Source organism: Giraffa tippelskirchi, chromosome 6, assembly GCF_054371585.1.
Source record: "Giraffa tippelskirchi isolate mGirTip1 chromosome 6, T2T-mGirTip1v1.2.pri, whole genome shotgun sequence".
Classification (NCBI taxonomy): Eukaryota; Metazoa; Chordata; class Mammalia; order Artiodactyla; family Giraffidae; genus Giraffa; species Giraffa tippelskirchi.
In genome coordinates, this window is record NC_137280.1 from 133,364,662 (window position 1) to 133,384,581 (window position 19,920).

Genomic DNA, 19,920 nt, shown 5'->3' on the forward strand with positions numbered 1-19,920 from the left:
AAGAGGGGGCAGGCAGTGCACCCTTTCAAAAGAGAGTTAGTCCCTGCTGCAGGGTTAAAGGATGGGCATCACCTTGGCCCCCAGGTAGAGGCACCCAGCTGGACAGACTCTCTAGAAGTCTTCATGGGCCCACAGTTTTTCTCAGGGTTCCTGTATGCCAGTTTTAAGCCCACAGAGGTATTTTAGTTGGCCCCTGCAATGTTTTAAAACAGCCGGACTTAGTTACCAACATTTTAAAATCAAAAGCTGAAATCTAGATTCCTGGGTTTCCCTGAAAAGTCTGAAGATCTGGCCATTCCAGGCCCATGTTCCCCTGGCCACAATGCACTGAGTTGCTGGCTCCTGGCATTCAGATGCAACAAGAGTGCTCTGCTTTTCCAGGTGGTCGGCTCACACACACAGCTCCCCTGACTGGTCCTGAGGGTACTTCAGCCTGTGAGCCTCACTTAAGGAGCCAAGGGTGCTCTCTTTCCTGAAGGATCCAAGGGGTGGGGATGTGCAGCACTGGGGCACGAGAACAAACGCTCCTTTTCCTGCATACACAACAATGCTCTGGGCTCTGTGACAGCTGACACTGAACCTGTGGCCTGGGTGCCGGTAGGAGCCTGGTACCTTGGAACAAAAACCAGAAAGTGCAACAAAAGGAAAGGTTTTCATCCAGCCATGAAACACTCCTTTCCCAGTAGCCACCACTCAGATCTCTATCTGCTTTCTGGGGCCCAGGGTGGACCAACAGCCATATGTCATTTCCCTGGATAGGGGCTATAATGGTGACATTGTGCTGAATGGAACAAGAGAGGTTTTCATCCAGCGACCAGCACTGGGCAGACGCTCAAGCAAGGGGCTCTGGGGCTCACCCTGCACAAAGGAGTTTGGGAGTGGGGCCCTGAGCCAATGAGAAGCCCCATGGATTGGGCTGCATGTCCACAGTGGCAGGCAGTGGGAAGGGAAGCAGAGAGACATTGCTCTCAGAACACGTCACTGCTATCTCATTTTCCTCTACAAATAAATAAGCAAATAAACAATCTCAGAGGATAAAGGAGATCACCCCCCAAGACACCTGCATTAACAGAAACCTCGTGAGTCCTAGAGCATTTATTCACTGACTCACCCGACAATACTTACTACCACTTACTAGGTTCCAGACACTGTGCTGGGCTGTAGGGATCTAGCAACAAGTAAGACACAACACCCACTCACATAGTGCTTGCAGTCTAGGGGGCCAAGAAGAGGTAAAGAGAGAAGTAGGAATTTAAACACTGATGACCCAATGGAAGAACTGAAAGTAACATAGTAACAGAGTCAGTTCAAGAACCCAGATCTGAACCCCAATTGGTGGTTCTTCTTACTTTTCCCAGGGTCTCCTGAGATCACTACTCTGTGGAAAGGCAGGCTGTAGCTTAGAGAAGAACGTACCCCAGGTACTATAATACGGAATCTGAACTCTGCACTGACAGCAAAGGAAAGTCATTAAATACTTTTAAGGGGGATCTGATTAGAACCATGGAATGGTCACTGTGGTAGCCATGATGGAAGCAGACCTAGAGGCAAAGTGACAGATTAAAAGGCTGAAGTATGTTTCTCTCACAGGGACAAAGAACATTTAGCCTCTAAATTTTTCTTTCTTTGGGCTTCCCAGTTCCACTTGATAAGCTAAGAATGAGAATGGGGAGTATCAGTTGTTTTCACAAGACTAAGAGCATGTGGGAGCTAAAAGCTTTTTTCCTGGAATTGTTCAGTGGGACCAAATTTGATATCTTTTTACAGAGCTAGAACTCGTCACACAGACTTCTTTAGACAAGCACCAGGCAAACCTGGAAAACTTACTACAGCAATAAGAAAAGGGAAGCTATGAGGCGATCCTAAAAATCCTTTCCAGAGAATTGCATTCACACAGGGAAGGGGAGGAGAAAACCAGGCATAGGCACCCACAACTTCCATCCCCACTCTAGCACCGCCCACCCGATACCCTATAATCTGGCCAAGCCAAACTGCTTTGCAGACACATCCTGCAGTTTTCTATCTCTATGTCTTTGCCCTCACTGTTTTCTCTGCCTGTAATGTTATCTCCTCATTGCAGGCTCACCCAAGTGTCTGTCATCCACTATTGTCTCCATGATCAGTAAGAAATTCCTGCTTCATCTTACTAAATTCCAAGAGCACTTTATATTTCCTCTGGTACTTTTCACATAATAAATTTTAATTAAATTATTTTATGCATATTTAGCTCCTCTACTAGATTGGAAACTCATAAAGGATGAAGATCATTTCTACTTAGCATTAGTTCTCCCAATAGAAATTGGCACAGAATGCAACAAATATTCCTAAGTAGACTAATGAAACGTAGGGATAGTTTTTAATGATGTCTATGGGCCTATGTAAAGGAAAAGTACAGAAAAAATATGTAGTTATTCCTTGTTCTAAAGACACAGCCTTCTCATCCACTTCATTCAGTTCCCCAACAGCAACCAAGCTGTAGTCAATTTAGTCAACAGTGCCACCTAGTGGGCACTATGGGTAATTATTAAATCAGAACCAGTACATCTTCACAGCTACTTCTTTACTGTTAATCCTTAGGAAAACTGCAGACTGTTTTCCCATTTTTACATCTTTCCTAGACCCCATTTTTACATCTTTCCTAGCCCACATTTCCCATTTTACAGATTTCCTAGCTCAGTTAATCTCATTCCATATACCATTTCATAGGTGCAAATAAATTCCCTTTAGCATTTGTTTTTCTGTTCCAATTCTCTGATAAACTTTCAGAGTCTAAAAGTTTCTTAAAGCTTCTAAAAGTTCTAAGCCCTCCATCCATTCCTGCAATAGTTGCATTTTATACATTTTTTAAATTTACTTCAAATGAAATATTATGTTTTTTAAAGTAGTAAATGAGCTAGACTGTGAACTTAACTACAATTTATAGCCTTGTTTTCTAGTGTTTCAGAATTAAAACCGAACTTTTAGAAGTTAATTCACTTATAAATTGTTGGTTGTCTGCTTTAGAATTTAAACTGACCTTTTCAAACTGGAAAAGTGGGCAGGAACAAAGAGGAACTTGGAAAATAATAATGGCTCACATTTTTATAGCTATTTATGGTGTACAAAGTGAGTTTGTACCATCATGTCATTTGCCCTCCCAAAAACCTTGCAAGGTCAGTATGAGTTTTCCCATAGCACAGATGAGCAAGCAAGCCTCATAGGCTTTAAGTTGTACACTTTGTAAGTAGCAGAGCAGGAGCTCAAACACAAGTTTCCAGGCTTCAACCCCATTGTTTTTTCACTACACCATATTTTCTCTGGGCTCATACACAGATATATTAAACAAACTACTGATGCAATTTGGTGAAGCAAGGGCTAACTAATTCCAACTTGCCTATCAAAGCAATGGAGGAAATATTCCCAGTCCAGGAAAATGCAGGATGCTCTTTCCCAGGTCCTTCCTTGAGCCTTTGCACAAGATGGCCCCAATGCTAGAATGTTCTATGTAAAGGAGTGGCCTAGCCAAAACTTCAAACTGTGATCTGGCTTATCTTGGGGAGGAGAAGTGTTTAGAAGAAGAATTAAGCCTTGACTTCACTTTATAAAGAGTCTTAGACATTTCATATGTCTATAATCGGTTTGGACCTACTTTCACAGAGACACACTAATAGGATGAAAGATGCTGACATTCTTCATACAGCTTTGAACTTAAATCCCATTCCTGACCACACTGGTCATAGCAATATTTTTCTACATCCTGTAATTATTTAAGGAAGAGCACACTTAACATTGCATTGCACTTGTATGCTAAGAAAGTGTTTATTGCCACAATTTTTATCACTCCGTGTTGGCATTCTTCACGATTCAGTACACTGGGAACCTCAAAAGTTTAATGTGTCCCAAGCCACTGCCCACCTTTTAGCAATCCTTTCTCTCCTTTTCCTAGGTGATTTTTTTAAAGATCTCTATTATTTCACTCCTCTTTTACACAATTATTGGCATAGCGTCTGGTCCACGTCTGGCTCTAGAAGGTGCCCAGGAAAGACCTGTTTAATGAAGAAGGTAAACCCAAAGACAGGAAATGGGTGACGGCAGCAGGCAAAGAGATTTTTGACTCTACTGTTGAAAAACAGATTCTAACAGTTTGGACAATCTGAAAATGGACCCGGCTGGAAGTGCAGTAGTAAGCTTCTCGTCACTAGCGGAATGCAAGCAGAGCTCAACAGTGCCTTGGTCTGGGCAGGGGTGGGATGCGCGCGGGGATGGTCCTGAAAGGAAGCGTGAACCGGCATGTGGGTCCTCTAGTACCCCCTCCACAGAGGGGAGCGAGAACTTGTGAAAAGCAGGGCGTGGCAAGGGTGTGTGGGGATAAGGGACACCCGCGGCCCAGGGGGCCAGGCGGGCTCCGGGTCTATTCCGGGAGCCGAGAGCAGGGGCGGGTGCGGGCGGGCGGGGGCGCCGGGCGAGCATCCTGTCGGGGGAGGGGACGCGCGGAGGGCGCTCCCGCGGGGCCGGGGCTGGACTGGAGAGCGCCGCGCCCGCCGCTGCCAGCCCCGCCGGAGGCACCGCGCCCTGCTCCGCTATCGCCGGCGCCATGGACCGAGGCCGGGGTAAGAAGAAACGCGGCGCCCACACTTGATGCTTTGCAGGGCGGTAAGGGGAGAACCGCGCGATCTAAAAGCCAGAGAGGAGGAGGCAGAGACTAGCTAAAAGCCAGAGAGGAGGAGGCAGAGACTAGCGGGTTGGGCCGGGCCGGGGAGTGTGGGGGCGAGGAGGAAGGGAGAAGCGGGGGCCGAAGAGCCGGCGCTGTGTGGACAGGTGCCTCCTGTGCCTGGGCTGCTAGGGGTCTGCTAGGGGGACTCATGTCCCGGACTTCAGTTGCCTCAGGTGTGTGAAACCAGAGTTTGCATACACTCGCAGACTTAACTTCATGAAAGAATCCCCCACAGGATTCCTGAGGAAGGCAAGCTCCTCTCACCCCATCCCAACCGCCTCTACCAAGGGTAGAACAGAGTTAACAAGTCATTCTTGAAAACAACAGGGCGTGTTGTGTTAAGCCCCTACCGTTCACACGCTGAGAAGCCCCAGGAGACAGAAGTGTGTGCAGCTACCCAGGGTGTCAGGAGGAGGAGCTGCAGGAGTGCGTGTGGGTGCCTGCATGGGTGTCCGAGCCCTGGCACTGAGCCTGACAAGCTGTGTGACCTTAGCCCACCCTCTCTCTCTGGGCTAGAGACAAGGTTGAACTGGATTGTCTCTGAGACCCCTTCTTACTTGGACAGTTTGAAGAGTATTTAAGTTTAACAGACGTGGTGGGGTGCTTGTTGAAACTGCAACTAACAGGAGCATAAAGAGAGCATTTATGGGAGGGGGGCGTTCATGGGGAGCTATGCTTGAATAAATGCCTGGATACCTCAATGGGCTCGTAGCTGAAAAAAAAAAAAAAAAAAAAGTGGCTTGCTGGAACATGGGAGCACTGACAAAGGCTGGGAACCAGAACACCAGGGTCACAACACTCCATCTCTGGAAACCGAGGAGAGCACAGGTGTGAATGCACTTGGTAAACTGGCAAGTGCTGCCAATGTGACAAGTATTATTATTCTTGTTATTATTATTATTATTAATGGAAAATTCCTCCCCTTCCCTACATAATCTTACACGCTTCCCCCATCTGCCTGTTTGCTGCACTGAGACCTCCAAGGGGAAAAAAGGAGTGGCCAGGGTGTGGAAGCAATGAGGAAGGGCACTGGGGGCAGGGATGGGACCAAGAGCAGATGTCAGGGTAACCCCCCTGCACTCCTCTTACAGGTATAGCCAGAGTTCAGAGGGCTGCAGGGGACCCCAGACTTCCAATTCAAGGTGCTGGGAACAGCTCCCCCCACACACACACCATCTCTAGCACAAAGTGCTGCATCAACCCTTTCCTATTAGGAGTTGGAAGGTCAGGCAGAAAATGGAGGGGGCTTCTGGTTTGGCTCTTTGGGGACGAAGGCTGTGATCTGTAAAGCAGTTCTTACCTGTTAAGTGACTCCTAGACAAGTATGCACAGAGCATACACACTTGTTAGGGAGAGAAAAAGAGAGCAGAGGTGCCTCTCATGTCCCCCAGTCGCCCATCCCCATCTCCCACACTGTATGTCTAAAGCAAACAGCACGGCCCTCCACCCCATCACAGACCATATGGTGCCAAATACCATCCTGTCCCCAGTACAAAATCCCCAGTACAAAAATCTATACTTAGCCCACCCAGAGTTGTAGAAAGCAGACTATGCCCTCCTTTGACAGACCATGAGTGACAATAATTCACTCAGCTTAAAATGCTTAATAACTGATACCTCATAAAGAAGGCTGCTTCCAGACCACTCTTCCTAGGAAGCCAGACTTCCCCGGGAATCTGTTAGTACTCAGAATGCTCTAGGGCTCTGACCCTCTCCCCTGCTGCAGGCTTTCCTAGCCTACTTTCTTTCTCCTTCACAGCTCTCATCACAATGTGCCATAACTCTAAGTCAGTTATCCGACTACATGTTTAGTGTCTACCTAGCCTATCAGAATGTAAGTTTCAGGAAGGCTGGGAGGGGATCTGGGCAGCCATGCTGCTGACAGCAGTGCCTGGCACACAGCAGGTGCTCACTAACAGTGGCTCAAGTAGTTCACAACATGAAACACACTTTATAGTGCACCCAAAGTTGAATAGCTGTAATGCTGATTTTGAAAGATACATACCACCAAATGCTCACATCAGAACAGTGCTTCGTGACTTGCAAAGGCCTTCTCAAATGCAAGTGAAGTGGATGAGGCACACAGGACGAGGTCATCTGTCTAGAAACTCGGTGGTCCACCCTAAGAAATTACTGCAAAAGCTGTAGGAATTAAAGCAAACACAACTGCATATGAACGAGAACACAAAATTTGTGTGGGTTTTTAAGATAAAATGTGAGTCTTTAGAAATCATTCCGGTGGAAATTTGTTGTGCCCATATCCCCAGGAGGGTGTGAGCACTCTCTTCCATTGTCAGGGAGGTTTTAAGAAGCACAGGTCTCATTTCACCCTCATACCTACCATGTGGGGAGTGAGACTGTCATGCCCAGGGAAGGAAGCCACACTTCACTATTAATAACAGTAACAAGTGAAATCATCAGGGTGTCAGGGTGTTATCATGAGCCAGGCAACATGCTCAACTTTTTTCATGGCTTCTCTTGGAACAAGCAATGGGATAGGGCTATGACTGGGTACTATTGTTAATCCCTACCTCACAGGAAGACAGGTTTGGCAGTGTTGAGTCAGCTAGGGCTGCCATAACAAAATACCACAGACTGGGTGGCTCAAACAAATTTATTTCCTTACAGTTAAGGAAGCTAGAAGTCCAAGATCATGGTCCCATCTGGGTAGATTTCTGGTGAAGCCTCTCATCCAGGCCTGTATATGGCAGCCTTCCCACTCTGTCCTCACATGGCCTCTTCCCTGTGCACAGAGAGAAAGGAGACAGAGATTGCTGGTATCACTTCCTCTTCCTAGAAGGTCATCAGTCCTATTGGATTAGGGCCCACCTTTATGACCTCGTTTAACCTGAATTACCTCCTTAAAGGCCCTGTCTCCAAATGCAGTCACAGTGGCGGTTAGAATTTCCATACTTCGGTGTATGGATCTGAGGTAGGGGCACAGTTCAACCCATAACAGCAGGATTAAGGCACTGACGTTAGCTTGTACAGTCACTCGGCATGTGAGAGACAGAACTGGGTTTGAACCAAAGTCCTGATCTTAAACTGGCTGCTGGCTGACTCCACAGTGGCAAGTGACCTGCCCAAGCCCTAGAACAGAACAGGGCTTGGACACCACATCTTCTTGCTGCAAGTCCGGGCACCTCCGTTACGCCACAACCATACCGTTCAGATCTTCAGTAGCAATTACAGCATAAAAGCTCGGCATCAAAGTCAACTGACTTGAGAATGAAAACCTAGGAAGTAGGCTTTCTCTTCTAACAGGATATGTGTCTTCCCGTGAGTAAAGGAGGATTCATATGATGCAGTAACAGACACAGAAATGACTTACCTTACATTATAAGGAAATTCCTTCCAGCAGGACTTCCCCAATTCATGAACATCATACAAAGAGAATCAGCCACTGGTGAAAGTAGCACCTTCACTATAGACTAATGACTATGGACACCACCTTCTACAGAACCAATCACTTAACTCTTTATCCTCACATAAAGATGAAATATGGATACTGATGATACCTACTTTGTGAGGTTGTTATTAAATGTACGGAAAATAATTCAAGCAATGCCTAGCATATGAGTCCCATTCAATAAATGCTGGCTACAGTAATAATTGCCATTTTTAAACCACACTTAACATAATAAAATTCTATTGGCCCCAAACTGGTCTTACTCTGAAGACACTTTTGAGTTCCTACTCTCTTTTAAGAACTGGGCTAGACAACTTCGTATACAACTCAAAGACAGGGGCCATGTCATAATCTCTGTATCCTGGAGCTCCTTCATGGTGCTTGTCTCTTGAAAATCCATCTCTGACATGCAATAACAGAACCATCTGACAAGTGTTTCTGAGTGACAAAATGTTAGTACATAGGCCAACATGTCTATTTTCTCTTATTTATGCTATTTACTCGTGCCTGCTGACTACAGTTGTATCTTCACAATTTTGCTTTTGTGAACTTTCTAGTGTTCTCAAGTCGTTTTGCTTAAGTCTTTGGTCTAAATTTTCCCTCATTCCCTTCTTAATGCCCAAGGTTCTGATATGCCTAGCTCATATGAAGCAATCAATTTTACCAAAGTTCCTTTCCTTTCTACAACTAGTTCTTTTTTAACTAGTTGCATTCAACCCAAGATGGGAGTTTCTTTTGCTGAATTATATATATTCTCTGGGAGATTATGTTGTCTCCTGGGCAATTTAAGACATAATCTGAAGCTCTGCTTTTCATTAAATGAGATTTAAATTAGTTTATTTATTTTAATTGGAAGCTAATTACTTTACAGTATTGTAGTCGTTTTTGACATGAATCAGCCATGGGTGTACATGTGTTCCCTGAACCCCCCTCCCACCTCCCTCCCTATCCCATCCCTCAGGGTCATCCCAGTGCACCAGCCCTGAGCGCCCTGTCTCATTAAATGAGATTTTCTATCGTTCAAGAGATGCTAGAAGAACCCACTCGTGTCTTGCCTTTGGTGGACCAGCTTTGACATCTGTACTAGGAAAGTCACATCTTCCCTATCTGTGGCTTCCACTGGCCAAGCAGCCCATAGCCATTCCTACAATGAGCTCCCCTCCATGTCCCCTCTGTGACTCACTGCCCAATTTCTGTCCCCTAGGCTGTGAATTCCCATACCTCTTCCCTGATATCTGAGTTCATTTTCTACTCCTATCAATTACTGTTCTTCTGAAAGGAGTACACACCCATGTTTTCTTCCAAATGTGTTCCATAAGGTCATCTTGTTAGCCTGGAGATTCAGTACAGCTGAGTGGTTCAGAGAATGGACAAACTTAGGTTTTGACCACAGCTTTCTAGCTGTATGATCTTGTATGAACTGAGTAAATTACTTAATTTCTCTGAATGCCAGTTTCATTTCATTTGGAGTGTCGTGGGGAAAGATGATGCATGTAAGCTAGCACTTAGGAAGCATTCAGTAGATGATAGATATTACATTTATCAAATATAATTACTTGGATTTTAGCCACACTCTGCACTGAGCGTATGCATAGAATTTAACCTTACCCTCTTCTCTGTAGAGGCTTCTGTTGGTCACTAGGCACCACTTCTATTTCCTTGTCCCACTCAGGGTTTTTTCTGCCTCTCCCTCAAATATCAGTTTCAAACTCTACTGCTCACATGAGTGAGTACCCTGCCAAGTAAGCCCTCCCTGTCCACTCTCTGCCAAGAGCTTATCATTATTTCATTCTGATCTTAGGTTCAGAAAAATAACCGTTTTGGGATATCATTAGCTTCTCATACCCATCTTACCCTTTTAAAAAAACGTTGCAATTGAACAGAAAAATAAAACCCCCCCACCACACAGTCTCCTGTTTCTCCCCATACACTTCTTTCCCTCCTTGCAGTCTTACTTCCAATCACACCTTCTGACGAAAGCCCCCTCCTAAGAGTCACAAGCAGCTTCTATTTTGTCTAATTTTTCACCTCTTCTCATCCCCATCTCCCAGGCTTCTCTGTAGTTCTGTTCTAAATGGATTCTCCTATTTGCAAAGATGGAGAAAGCATGGATTTTGGAATCAGATAAACCTAGGTGAAATAACCACTGCTCCACCCATCTGCCAGAAGCCTTTTCTGTCTCTCCTTCCCCACCCCACTCCTGCCTGGCCTCCAGTCCCACTGTTATAGGTGCTCATGGCCTCAGGGCTTCTCTTGCTCTAAGGCAAGTGACCCAGCTAAGTCTTGTTCCTCTAGTCTGCAAAGCAGGAAGAAGGACACCCAGGATTAGGAAACTGCAATGTGGTAATATTTGTCCAGCAACCAGTGCCTGGCCCATGACAGGTGCCTGCCTGCGTGCTCAGTCACTTCATTCGTGTCTGACTCTTTGTGACCCAATGAACTGTGGCCTGCCAGGCTCCTCTGTCCATGGGGATTCTCCAGGCAAGAATACTGGAGTGGGTTGCCATTCCCTCCTACAGGGGATCTTCCCAGTCCAAGGATCAGATCGATGTTTCCCGCGTCTCCTGCATTGGAGGCGGATTCTTCATTGCTGAGCCACGAGGGAAGCCCTTGTTAATTGTTATTTCCCATCTTTTTCTCTAGCTCAATTTTTCTTGCATGATGACTCTTGCCCCGTCTTTACATTAGTGCTGCAGACAACCAAGCCTCTTTTGAGGGCTGCTCTCAGTGTCTATCTTCAGCCATGAGTTGAGCTCCACTCCTGCACTGGCTCCTGCTTCTGGTATATTTCCATTTGGAAGTCAACTCATCCTCCAAGTGACCCAATTATGAACTCATCTTATTCACCACCAAATCAAATCACCCTTCCTGTTTCTCTTTTTTCTATTAACAACACAACAATGTGAGGAGCTATTGAAGGAAATGGGGCTGTTTGTGAATAAAACTAAATTTGAAGGGGGGATATGGGATCATTTCTCAAACTAGCTGTCCTGTAGGAGTGTATTAGACAGAGTCTTCAGAAGGCTATACAAGAGGTTAAACAGGGACTAACTGAGGCACAGTCTGGAAGAAGCAAACAAATGAAAAGAGCTATTCAGTGACAGAGTAAGAGATGCCCAGAAACATAATGAGGCAGAGTCTGAGTGGACACAGATCGGGGAGTCCTCGAACGGCTCCTATCTGGACCACAGTAGTAGATAAATTAGAACAACTGTCACTCAATTCAAGAGGTTTCCATAGGCATGACCCTTTTGAAAACTAGAGAAAAGAACTTGTAGAAGTATATACTTTACCTTGAAGCATTCATCTTTTATTCAAATGTATATGTATCATAGCTTTTAATAGGACTTATGAATTATCTATTATCTTGTGGACAGAATATGGGAAGAGGGCCTCATACAATTAAAGACAATTATTTAAAACTATAGATCTGCTGTGCTTAAACTGCTTAGTGGTTTCTCACTGTTCTTAAAATACAGACTACAATTGTGTGGCCTCAAGGACCACCCTGCCTTTTACCAGCTCCCTTTGGGCCCCTGCCCCCGTCTTACTGTGGACTCTCCTCACAATGGCCTTTGTACCTTTACCTGGTTAACTCCTTCCTTCTCATCCTTACCAAGCTGCTCAAATATTACTTCCTCAAAACAATCTTTCCCTGTCTCCCACGCTACATCCCCCATTACAGGTATCCCTAGCCCTCTGTACTTTTCACTGGTTACCATCTTCACAGTTCAGTTCAATCACTCAGAAGTGTCTATTTGTGACCCCATGGACCGCAGCACACCAGGCTTCCCTATCCATCACCAACTCCCGGAGCTTGCTCAAACTCATGTCCATTGAGTCGGTGATGCCATACAACCATCTCATCCTCTGTCGTCCCCTTCTCCTCCCACCTTCAATCTTTCCCACCATCAGGGTCTTTTCAAATGAGTCAGTTCTTTGCATCAGGTAGCTAAAGTACTGGAGTTTCAGCTTCAGCATCAGTCCTTCCAATGAATATTCAGGACTGATTTCCTTTAGGATTGACTGGTTGGATCTCCTTGCAATCCAAGGGACTCTCTGGAGTCTTCTCCAACACCACAGGTCAAAAGCATCAATTCTTCGGCGCTCAGCTTTCTTTATAGTCCAACTCTCACATCCATACATAACTACTGGAAAAACCATAGCTTTGATTAGATGGACCTTTATTGGCAAAGTAATGTCTCTGCTTTTTAATATGCTGTCTTGGTTGGACATAGCTTTTCTTCCAAGGAACAAGCGTCTTTTAATTTCATGGCTGCAGTCACCATCTGCAGTGATTCTGGAGCCCAAGAAAATAAAGTCTCTCACTGTTTCCATTGTTTCCCCATCTATTTGCCATGAAGTGATAGGACTGGATACCATGATCTTAGTTTTCTAATGTTGAGTTTTAAGCCTACTTTTTCACTCTCCTCTTTCACTTTCATGAAGAGGCTCTTTAGTTCTTCTTCGCTTTCTGCCATAAGTGTGGTGTCATCTGCATATCTAACGTTATTGATATTTCTCCCGGCAATCTTGATTCCAGCTTGTGCTTCATCCAGCCCAGCATTTCACATGATGTACTCTGCATAGAAGTTAAATAAACAGGGTGACAATATATAGCCTTGACATACTCCTTTCCCTATTTGGAACCAGTCTGTTAGAACCATGTCCAGTTCTAACTGTTGCTTCTTGGCTTGCATACAGATTTCTCAGGAGGCAGGTTAGGTGGTCTGGTATTCCCATCTGTTTAAGAGTTTTCCACAGTCTGTTGTGATCCACACAGTCAAAGGCTTTGGCATAATCAATAAAGCAGATGTTTTTCTGGAACTCTCTTGCTTTTTCAATGATCCAATGGAGGTTGGCAATTTGATCTCTGGTTCCTCTGCCTTTTCTAAATCCAGCTTGAACATTTGGAAGCTCACGGTTCATGTACTATTGAAGGCTGGCTTGGAGAATTTTGAGCATTACTTTGCAAGCGTGTGAGATAAGTGCAATTGTAGGGTAGTTTGAACATTCTTTGGCATTGCCTTTCTTTGGGATTGGAATGAAAACTGACCTTTTCCAGTCCTGTAACCACTGCTGAGAGTTCCAAATTTGCTGGCATATTGAGTGCAGCACTTTCACAGCATCATGTTTTAGGATTTGAAATAGCTCAACTGGAATTCTATCAGCCCCACTAGCTTTGATCATAGTGATGCTTCCTAAGGCCCACTTGACTTCACATTCCAGGATGCCTGGCTCTAGGTGAGTGATCACACCATCATGGTTATTTAGGTCATGAAGATCTTTTTTGTATAGTTCTTCCGTGTATTCTTGCCACCTTTTCTTAATATCTTCTGCTTCTGCTAGGTCCATACCATTTCTGTCCCTTATTGTGCCCACCTTTGCAAGATCTTTGCCATTTTCACAGTAATAATTAATTATAGGAATTAATTAGCTGTTAATGTGAGCTCTATGAGGGCAGGGTCCTTCTTACCTTGTTCACGATTCTTTTCCAGCATCTAAGGTAATGCTTTGCATGTAGTATGTGTGCAAAAAATGTCTGCTGAGATGATGAATAAATAAAAGAAAAAATACAAAGTTCACAGAGTAGAGCTGGGTAAGGCCACTTTCAGCTCCAGGATTTTCCATTTCAATGATTCCTATTTTAGGGACAGAAACATAGACTTTGTCATTATTCATCATTTCCTTTGCTTTCACCCTTTCTGCACTCAGACCCCCAATTCTGTTAACTGTTACTGAAAAATGTATCTTGGACGGCTTCTTCTCCAATATCCTGTCATCTCCTGTAAGAGCTTCCTACTTCTCCTCTCACCTCTCCAGCCTCCCGTAAGGACCACTCTTTATTTGTCTAAAGCAGTGGTTCTCGAATCCAGCTGGAAGAATCATCATCTTCCAGGAAGCCTACTGAAAATATACCCCCAGAGGTCTGATCAGTGGGTCTGGAGTGAGATTTGGGAGCATGTACTTTTTGCAAAGCTCACAGGTGAGTCTGACGTGCTTGCTGTTTTCATGCACAGGTTTATCAGGACCCTTGACCTTGTTCAAACACCTCCCTTGATTACTTGCTCCAGCACTGCCTTTCACACTTTTCAATCAAGTGAAATTCTAGGGTTTGGTCTGTTACCCAAAGTGTCTTCTGAAAGCTTGAAGCGTCTCATTTTATCTAAAGCCAAACAAGTTTCTATTATCATCCATAACATACCTGAACAAACACCTCCCCCCAAAAAATCTTTGTGCAGTGGACTTCAGAAACACACCGTGTTTTTCTCAAGGCTTCTTCCCTAACCCCACCCCGCCCTCCACCATGGACTCCCAAGGTATGGGTACTCTAGCCTGACAGGACAAACCTCCAATAAATGTGCCAAGCACACAGTGCCAGCAGAGAAATGGATCTGGACAGAGAAGCAGAAATACCATGTCCTAGCGAATGGCTCAGTCACTCACTTCTGCAACATAAGTACATACATTTTTATAAAACTTTTAATTTCTAGAAACCTTTTCACATTCGGCAGTTGTGACCTTTCCCACGCAGTGTCGGGGTTGTCCATCATGGGTGCTTCCTTTAGAGCTTGGGCAACTCTGGCAGTCATACAGGCTCTCACTCAGCAGTCATCCACAGCGGGGTCACGCTGGGCCAGAAGGAGCCTGTGTAACAGCAGGGATATTCAAACAGAGAACTGACCACTAAAATCCTTTCTCTGGGACCCTTTCAGCCTTGAGATTCTCTTCAATGACTTAACTGTGGTAAAAGCTTTGTGAAGTGGTCAGCTGAGACATTCTCCCAGTTTGATGCAAAAACTGAGGTTAAAAAGATGCCTCTGCTTTTCCCTCTCCCTGAAAGAGACTGCTCAGCATCACCTCCATGAAAACTATCTACCACATCCTCCCTGGACCTTCCCTCTGACTTTGGGTTACCACCACCGTCCTCAGTTTCAGTTCTTAGAATATTGTATTGTACTAACTTAAATGCCTCCTCTGTGTATATATGAAGCCTGTGCTGTGAGACTGTCTCTACATCTTATTTCCAGGGTCTAGCACATAACAGATGTTTAATAATAATTGCCAACTGAGCACTCACCATGAGTCAGGCAGTTTACATATGTACATTGAGCCATTTAGTCCTCTCAACAATCATGAAGCTGATGCAGTTTAACTTTCATGTGTATAAAATATGCCATTAATTTTATTGAGGGAGAAATTCCATCCAAAAATGTTGCCAGCAGTTGTAAGGGGAGAGTGTCTGTACAATGTGTAGTTTCTATTTTTTAAAATCACAGCTAGGGCATGTATATAAATTAGAAAGATGTAAATACAACTTTGTATTAAAAATTTTGTAGTTTATGGCAAAATCTGGTTCTGTGGTAGACTGATAAGTACAGTCCCTGTGAAGCATGTTTGTGGCCCATGTCAGTGTGTGAATGCACAATAATTTGAAGTTTTTGATATATTTGTGATATTTATTTTCCCTGAGCCCTCCTGACTCATCACCACCACATCTCCCAATGGAATTCAATGGGAATGTTCATGACTTTGCCATCTGTTGCATTTTAAGTTTATTTACTGTATTTTCAATACCTATTTTAAAATATGTCATACATGTATTTTTTTAAAATATCCCAATTTTACAGATGAAAAACCTAAGGCCTAGACAGGTCAATTTATATACCCAGCCCTGCCCACCTCCAAATCTAAGTTCTTGACCATCGCTCTCCACTGCTTGTCCTGTGGAGAGAGGCATTCCCAGGTCTATTACGTGAAGGACTTGCCAGATAAGCCACAAAGACTTAATAGGTGAGAAGACTTAAAGAAGACTTAAAGGTGGGAAGCAGGGGAGGGAAAGGGAATCTAAACAGTTCCAGGAGGGACACCTTCCATCAGTGAATGGTATGGCCAGGCAGCTAGTGTGAGACTTTATTTCTTACCCTTCACACTCCTCCCACTGTGGCCCTTGTAGTTCTGGCGTTTAGAATTCAAGAAACCTGGAACTGGCAAAGATCCTGCCCCAGGAGGGCCCAGGCTGGGTTTTGCCCTCCACCTAAAATTCCATTCGGGGAATCCCAGCCACACCCCAAGTGGGGGTGGAGGTGCAGAGCCTGCCAGCCCTGATTCTTCTCCCTGCACAGCTGTCAGGCTGCAGAGGGGGCAGAATGTGGCACCACATTGCAGTCATTCCAGCTCTGGGGAATTTACTGACAGAACGTCCCACAGGAGGCAAGCTCAGGGGCTTTTTATAGCCCTCTAAAAACCTAGGGGAAAACTCATCTCCTGAGAGGGATAAGTGGGGCACGTGTCTTTTCTGGGCACCATTCCCTCAATCATGCAATCTCAGATGCCCACAGTCCAAATCAGGGTAAGGGTTATGGTTAAGTGAGCAGTGTGGAGTGGTGAAAGCATGCTCGCTGACCGGGGTACAGGAATCCCGACCAAATCCAGTTACTTGAATCTCCTCCTTGGGCTTCAGTTTCTTCACCTGTCAGATCGAAGTGTTCATCACAGCACAGGTAGCAGTACACCTTGGTTGTTAGACCAAATCCAGACCCCCACGTCTTTTTGTAAATAAAGTTGTATTGGTCCACAACCATGTCCATTCATTTTGATTTGTCTATGGCTGCTTTTTTGCCAAAAGAGCAGAGTTGAGTAGTTGTTAACAGAGGCTCACGTGTGGCCTGAAAAGCCTAAAATATGTACTATCTGGTCTTTTACACAAAATGTTTGCTAACCCCTGAATTAATCTGTAGAGTTTGGGAGTGTCTGCCTGGAGCACTGTGGTGAGAAAGATTCTGAGGGTGTGTCCAGGCTGAGGAATGAAGCCCTGTCCTCAGATCATTCAAGAGTGCGTACTCAAGACTAATATTTGGAAAGGCCCCAGAATGCCATTTACCAGTGTTTTTCAAACTACATTTAGCCTCAGAATCCTTCTGCAAATAAAATCTTAAACAAAGAGTTGCTCTGGGGGAAGTGGGAATGAAAATACTGAGTACAGTCCACTCCATCTTCCTACTCCCAAGGCAGCCCCCAGAGAAGCCTCCCAGACCCCAGAGCTCCATCTGCAGAACATTTGAAAACTGCCTGTCTAATCTTATGCCTCTCACTTTACAACCAGGGAAACCGAAGCTCAAGGGGTGGTGTCGTGCCTAAGGTCACATGATGGGCTCCCAGTCAGCTTTCCCCAGAACCACTGACGTGGTCAAGAGGTGTCAGCGGAGCACAGAATTCTGCTGGGGAGAAAGTCTGTCCACTGGCCTTGGGGGCCTCAGGGCTGCCACTGGTACATGACTGGCCTGACGTGCCCCTGCTGACCCAGCAACCCCACAGGTTCAGGGCTGGGACACCGCTGACACCTGCCTGTGCTTCATGGTGATTTAGTCAAGACTTAAGAAACTTTTTTCTAAGACCACCAGAATCAAAAGAAAAATATCAAAATTGAATTGGACCATATTCTTAAAAATACTTCATTGATACCAAAACATACTTTTGAAAGAACATATCTTAAATCTGCTACATCAATTTGTTCATTTTTTGTTTTTTTTTCAAAAAGCTATTATTTAATAGATAAAATATCTTTAAATCAGGGAAATCTTATAATGGAGAAATTATGATAATTTATACTAAGGCTTTCTTTTGAAGATGGAATCAGATTTATTCATGTGTAGAATAAATATTTATTCTTCTTGCCCCTTCTTGTTGAAGAGTTTGCAAAGGGTAGATCCAGCTGATATGAAACCAAGTGGGATTTTTTTTTTTTTTAAGCTTTACTTGAAGCACAAACAAAACTGATCTAGGGGTGTGCTGGGAAGCCAGAGGGACCGATCACATTTCCTCACCTCCAGCCAGCAACCAGCTGTAGCTCTAAGGGGTAACTGGGGGAAGTGTAGGGTTCCTACACCCCAAACCTCCTAGTGAGGCAGAAAAACTAAGACTGTCACCAATGCCTGTGACATGAAGTCATATCTAGTTAGTGTCCATTAAAGAGAATACATAAAGGCTCAGAAGACTCAAGGGACACTTTTTAGCCAGGAACCTCACAAACACTGGGGGATCAGCATTCTAAGTAGAGACAATGGCGAGTCGAAAGGGGAGAGGCACAGAAGCATGCTCAGAGCACAAGCTGCTCAGTGTGCCTACAGCCCAGAGAAGCAGGCAGAGGAAAAATGGAGCCTCGAGGAGGGCCTTATCCTCCAGGTCCACAACTGCGGGTGTGACTGGTAACTAATAATAGAGGCAGCATACTGTGGGAGCCACTGGCTGCGGTGTCAGGTTGCCAGGGTTTGAGTCCCGCTCTACTCCTTCTATTTAATCCAGGGTCTCAGTTTCTTCAGCTAAAAATGGAGATAACAATCTCCTGTCTGACTATGGGGGACAATTGGATTTCTGCAAGAAAAGCACTCAGCATGCAGGAAGCACACAATTAAAAAAAAAAAAGCCAATGTTTAAACAACACTTCTATAAATGATCTCCTTTCTTTAAATGATCTCCTTTCTTTAAAAATCAGAATGGATTCCTCTCACTTCTTGCCTGCCCATCCTGGAAAGGGATGGAATTACAGAGGGAATAAACCACAGGGAGTATAGGGAGCATATGAAGCTCTTTCATCATCTGAGTCACAAAGGAAACTGGTGTCTGGGCCCTGGGGAGCTACTGACGAGGTGTGAGCAGGAGGGGGTTATACTGTGTGTTGCCACTTAGGGAAAATTAAAGTTCATGTGCGAGTAGAAAGGGAGAGATTAGAGAAAGGAGACCAGTTAGGAACTGCAGCAAATACTGCATGTGAGCAGCAAACTTTGTAAGACTAACTCACCTTCCTGCTTAAGAACAGAAAAACGTAAAACTTCACACTGTCCATTTCAAAGAGAGCGTGTAGAATTGTTGATCTCATAGGAGAGCAGAGACATCTGTCCAGGGTTCTTCAAGACTCAAAACAGTCATTCTCGGGACCTTCAACCATCATTTTCTCGATCTCACATCCAGCTCTGGAGGCAGGAAATCACTCTAGGCATCTCCCAAAGCCTGCAGGGGGTGGCTGGGCTCCCTGTGGGCTGCACTCGCAGGGGCCTGGCCCAGAACATAAACCAAGAATCCCAGGGACGGGGGAACCTGGTGGGTTGCTGTCTATGGGGTCGCACAGAGTCGGACACGACTGAAGTGACTTAGCAGCAGCAGCAGCACTGGAAGGCTTTTGCAAGCAAGGGGAAGGAAGGAAGGAAGAGCGGGAAGAGGATGGACTTACCACCTGGGCAGCAGGCAGGGTGGCCATTCTGAGCATAGCCTTTAGCCTCCCACCTAGAATGTCTAGACTAAACTCTGGGAGATACCTGAATCCCCTGTGATTATTAACAACATCAACAACATTAATAGTAACAACCAACCTTTGCAGGAGGTCTCATATGTGCTTGGCACAGAGCTTAACACTTTTTCTATGTTATCTCCCTTTCTGCTCACCACAACCTTCTGACATGAGTGGTCTTATTACCTCCACCTCACAGATGAGAAAACTGATGTCACCTGCCTGGGGTCGCCAGGCTAGGGAGGACAAACCCCAGGTAGGATTCTGTGTGCTTCTCACCATAGTCACCCAGTGTCACAATTGCCCGCTATACTAACTCACCCCCACATTCCTGCCAAGAGGCAGTCCACCAAGACTCAGCCCCTCTTGGAAGGGATAGCTGGCTCTCTTCTTAGTTCAAATTTCTGGAAAGTTCCTACATACAGTGGGCCTAATAATATGGTCTTGGAGCTGCCACTGCTGGTCTGGACTGTCCTCCAGAGCCCCAAAAAACAAGTCTGCCTCTTCTTCCCTCTTCCCCCATCCCCATAA

At 45.1% G+C, this 19,920-nt stretch overlaps 1 protein-coding gene and 1 long non-coding RNA gene across 6 annotated transcripts in view; one reads left to right on the forward strand and one right to left on the reverse strand.

Moving 5' to 3' along the window:
• The window catches only part of LOC145508659 (uncharacterized), a 106,581-nt gene that overhangs the window by 29,997 nt on the left and 56,664 nt on the right, over nt 1-19,920 (reverse strand). The window contains exons 4-8 of one of the 2 annotated variants that reach the window (XR_014055513.1): nt 14,601-14,750; nt 13,579-13,744; nt 7,320-7,436; nt 6,699-6,835; nt 3,895-4,025 (exon numbers count right to left, since the gene is read on the reverse strand). This is a non-coding gene — a long non-coding RNA (uncharacterized LOC145508659). The remainder of the gene's footprint in view (nt 1-3,894; nt 4,026-6,698; nt 6,836-7,319; nt 7,437-13,578; nt 13,745-14,600; nt 14,751-19,920) is intronic. The other variant, XR_014055512.1, reaches the window with a different exon arrangement.
• AFAP1L1 (actin filament associated protein 1 like 1) overlaps nt 4,465-19,920 on the forward strand; it is a 69,065-nt gene continuing 53,609 nt past the window's right edge. For 3 of the 4 annotated variants that reach the window (XM_081495711.1, XM_081495716.1, XM_081495712.1), the window contains exon 1: nt 4,465-4,589. In XM_081495711.1, the coding sequence (XP_081351837.1) occupies nt 4,574-4,589 (16 nt within the window). In that variant the 5' untranslated portion in view covers nt 4,465-4,573. Of the gene's footprint in view, nt 4,633-19,920 lie in introns of all 4 variants that reach the window. The other variant, XM_081495713.1, reaches the window with a different exon arrangement.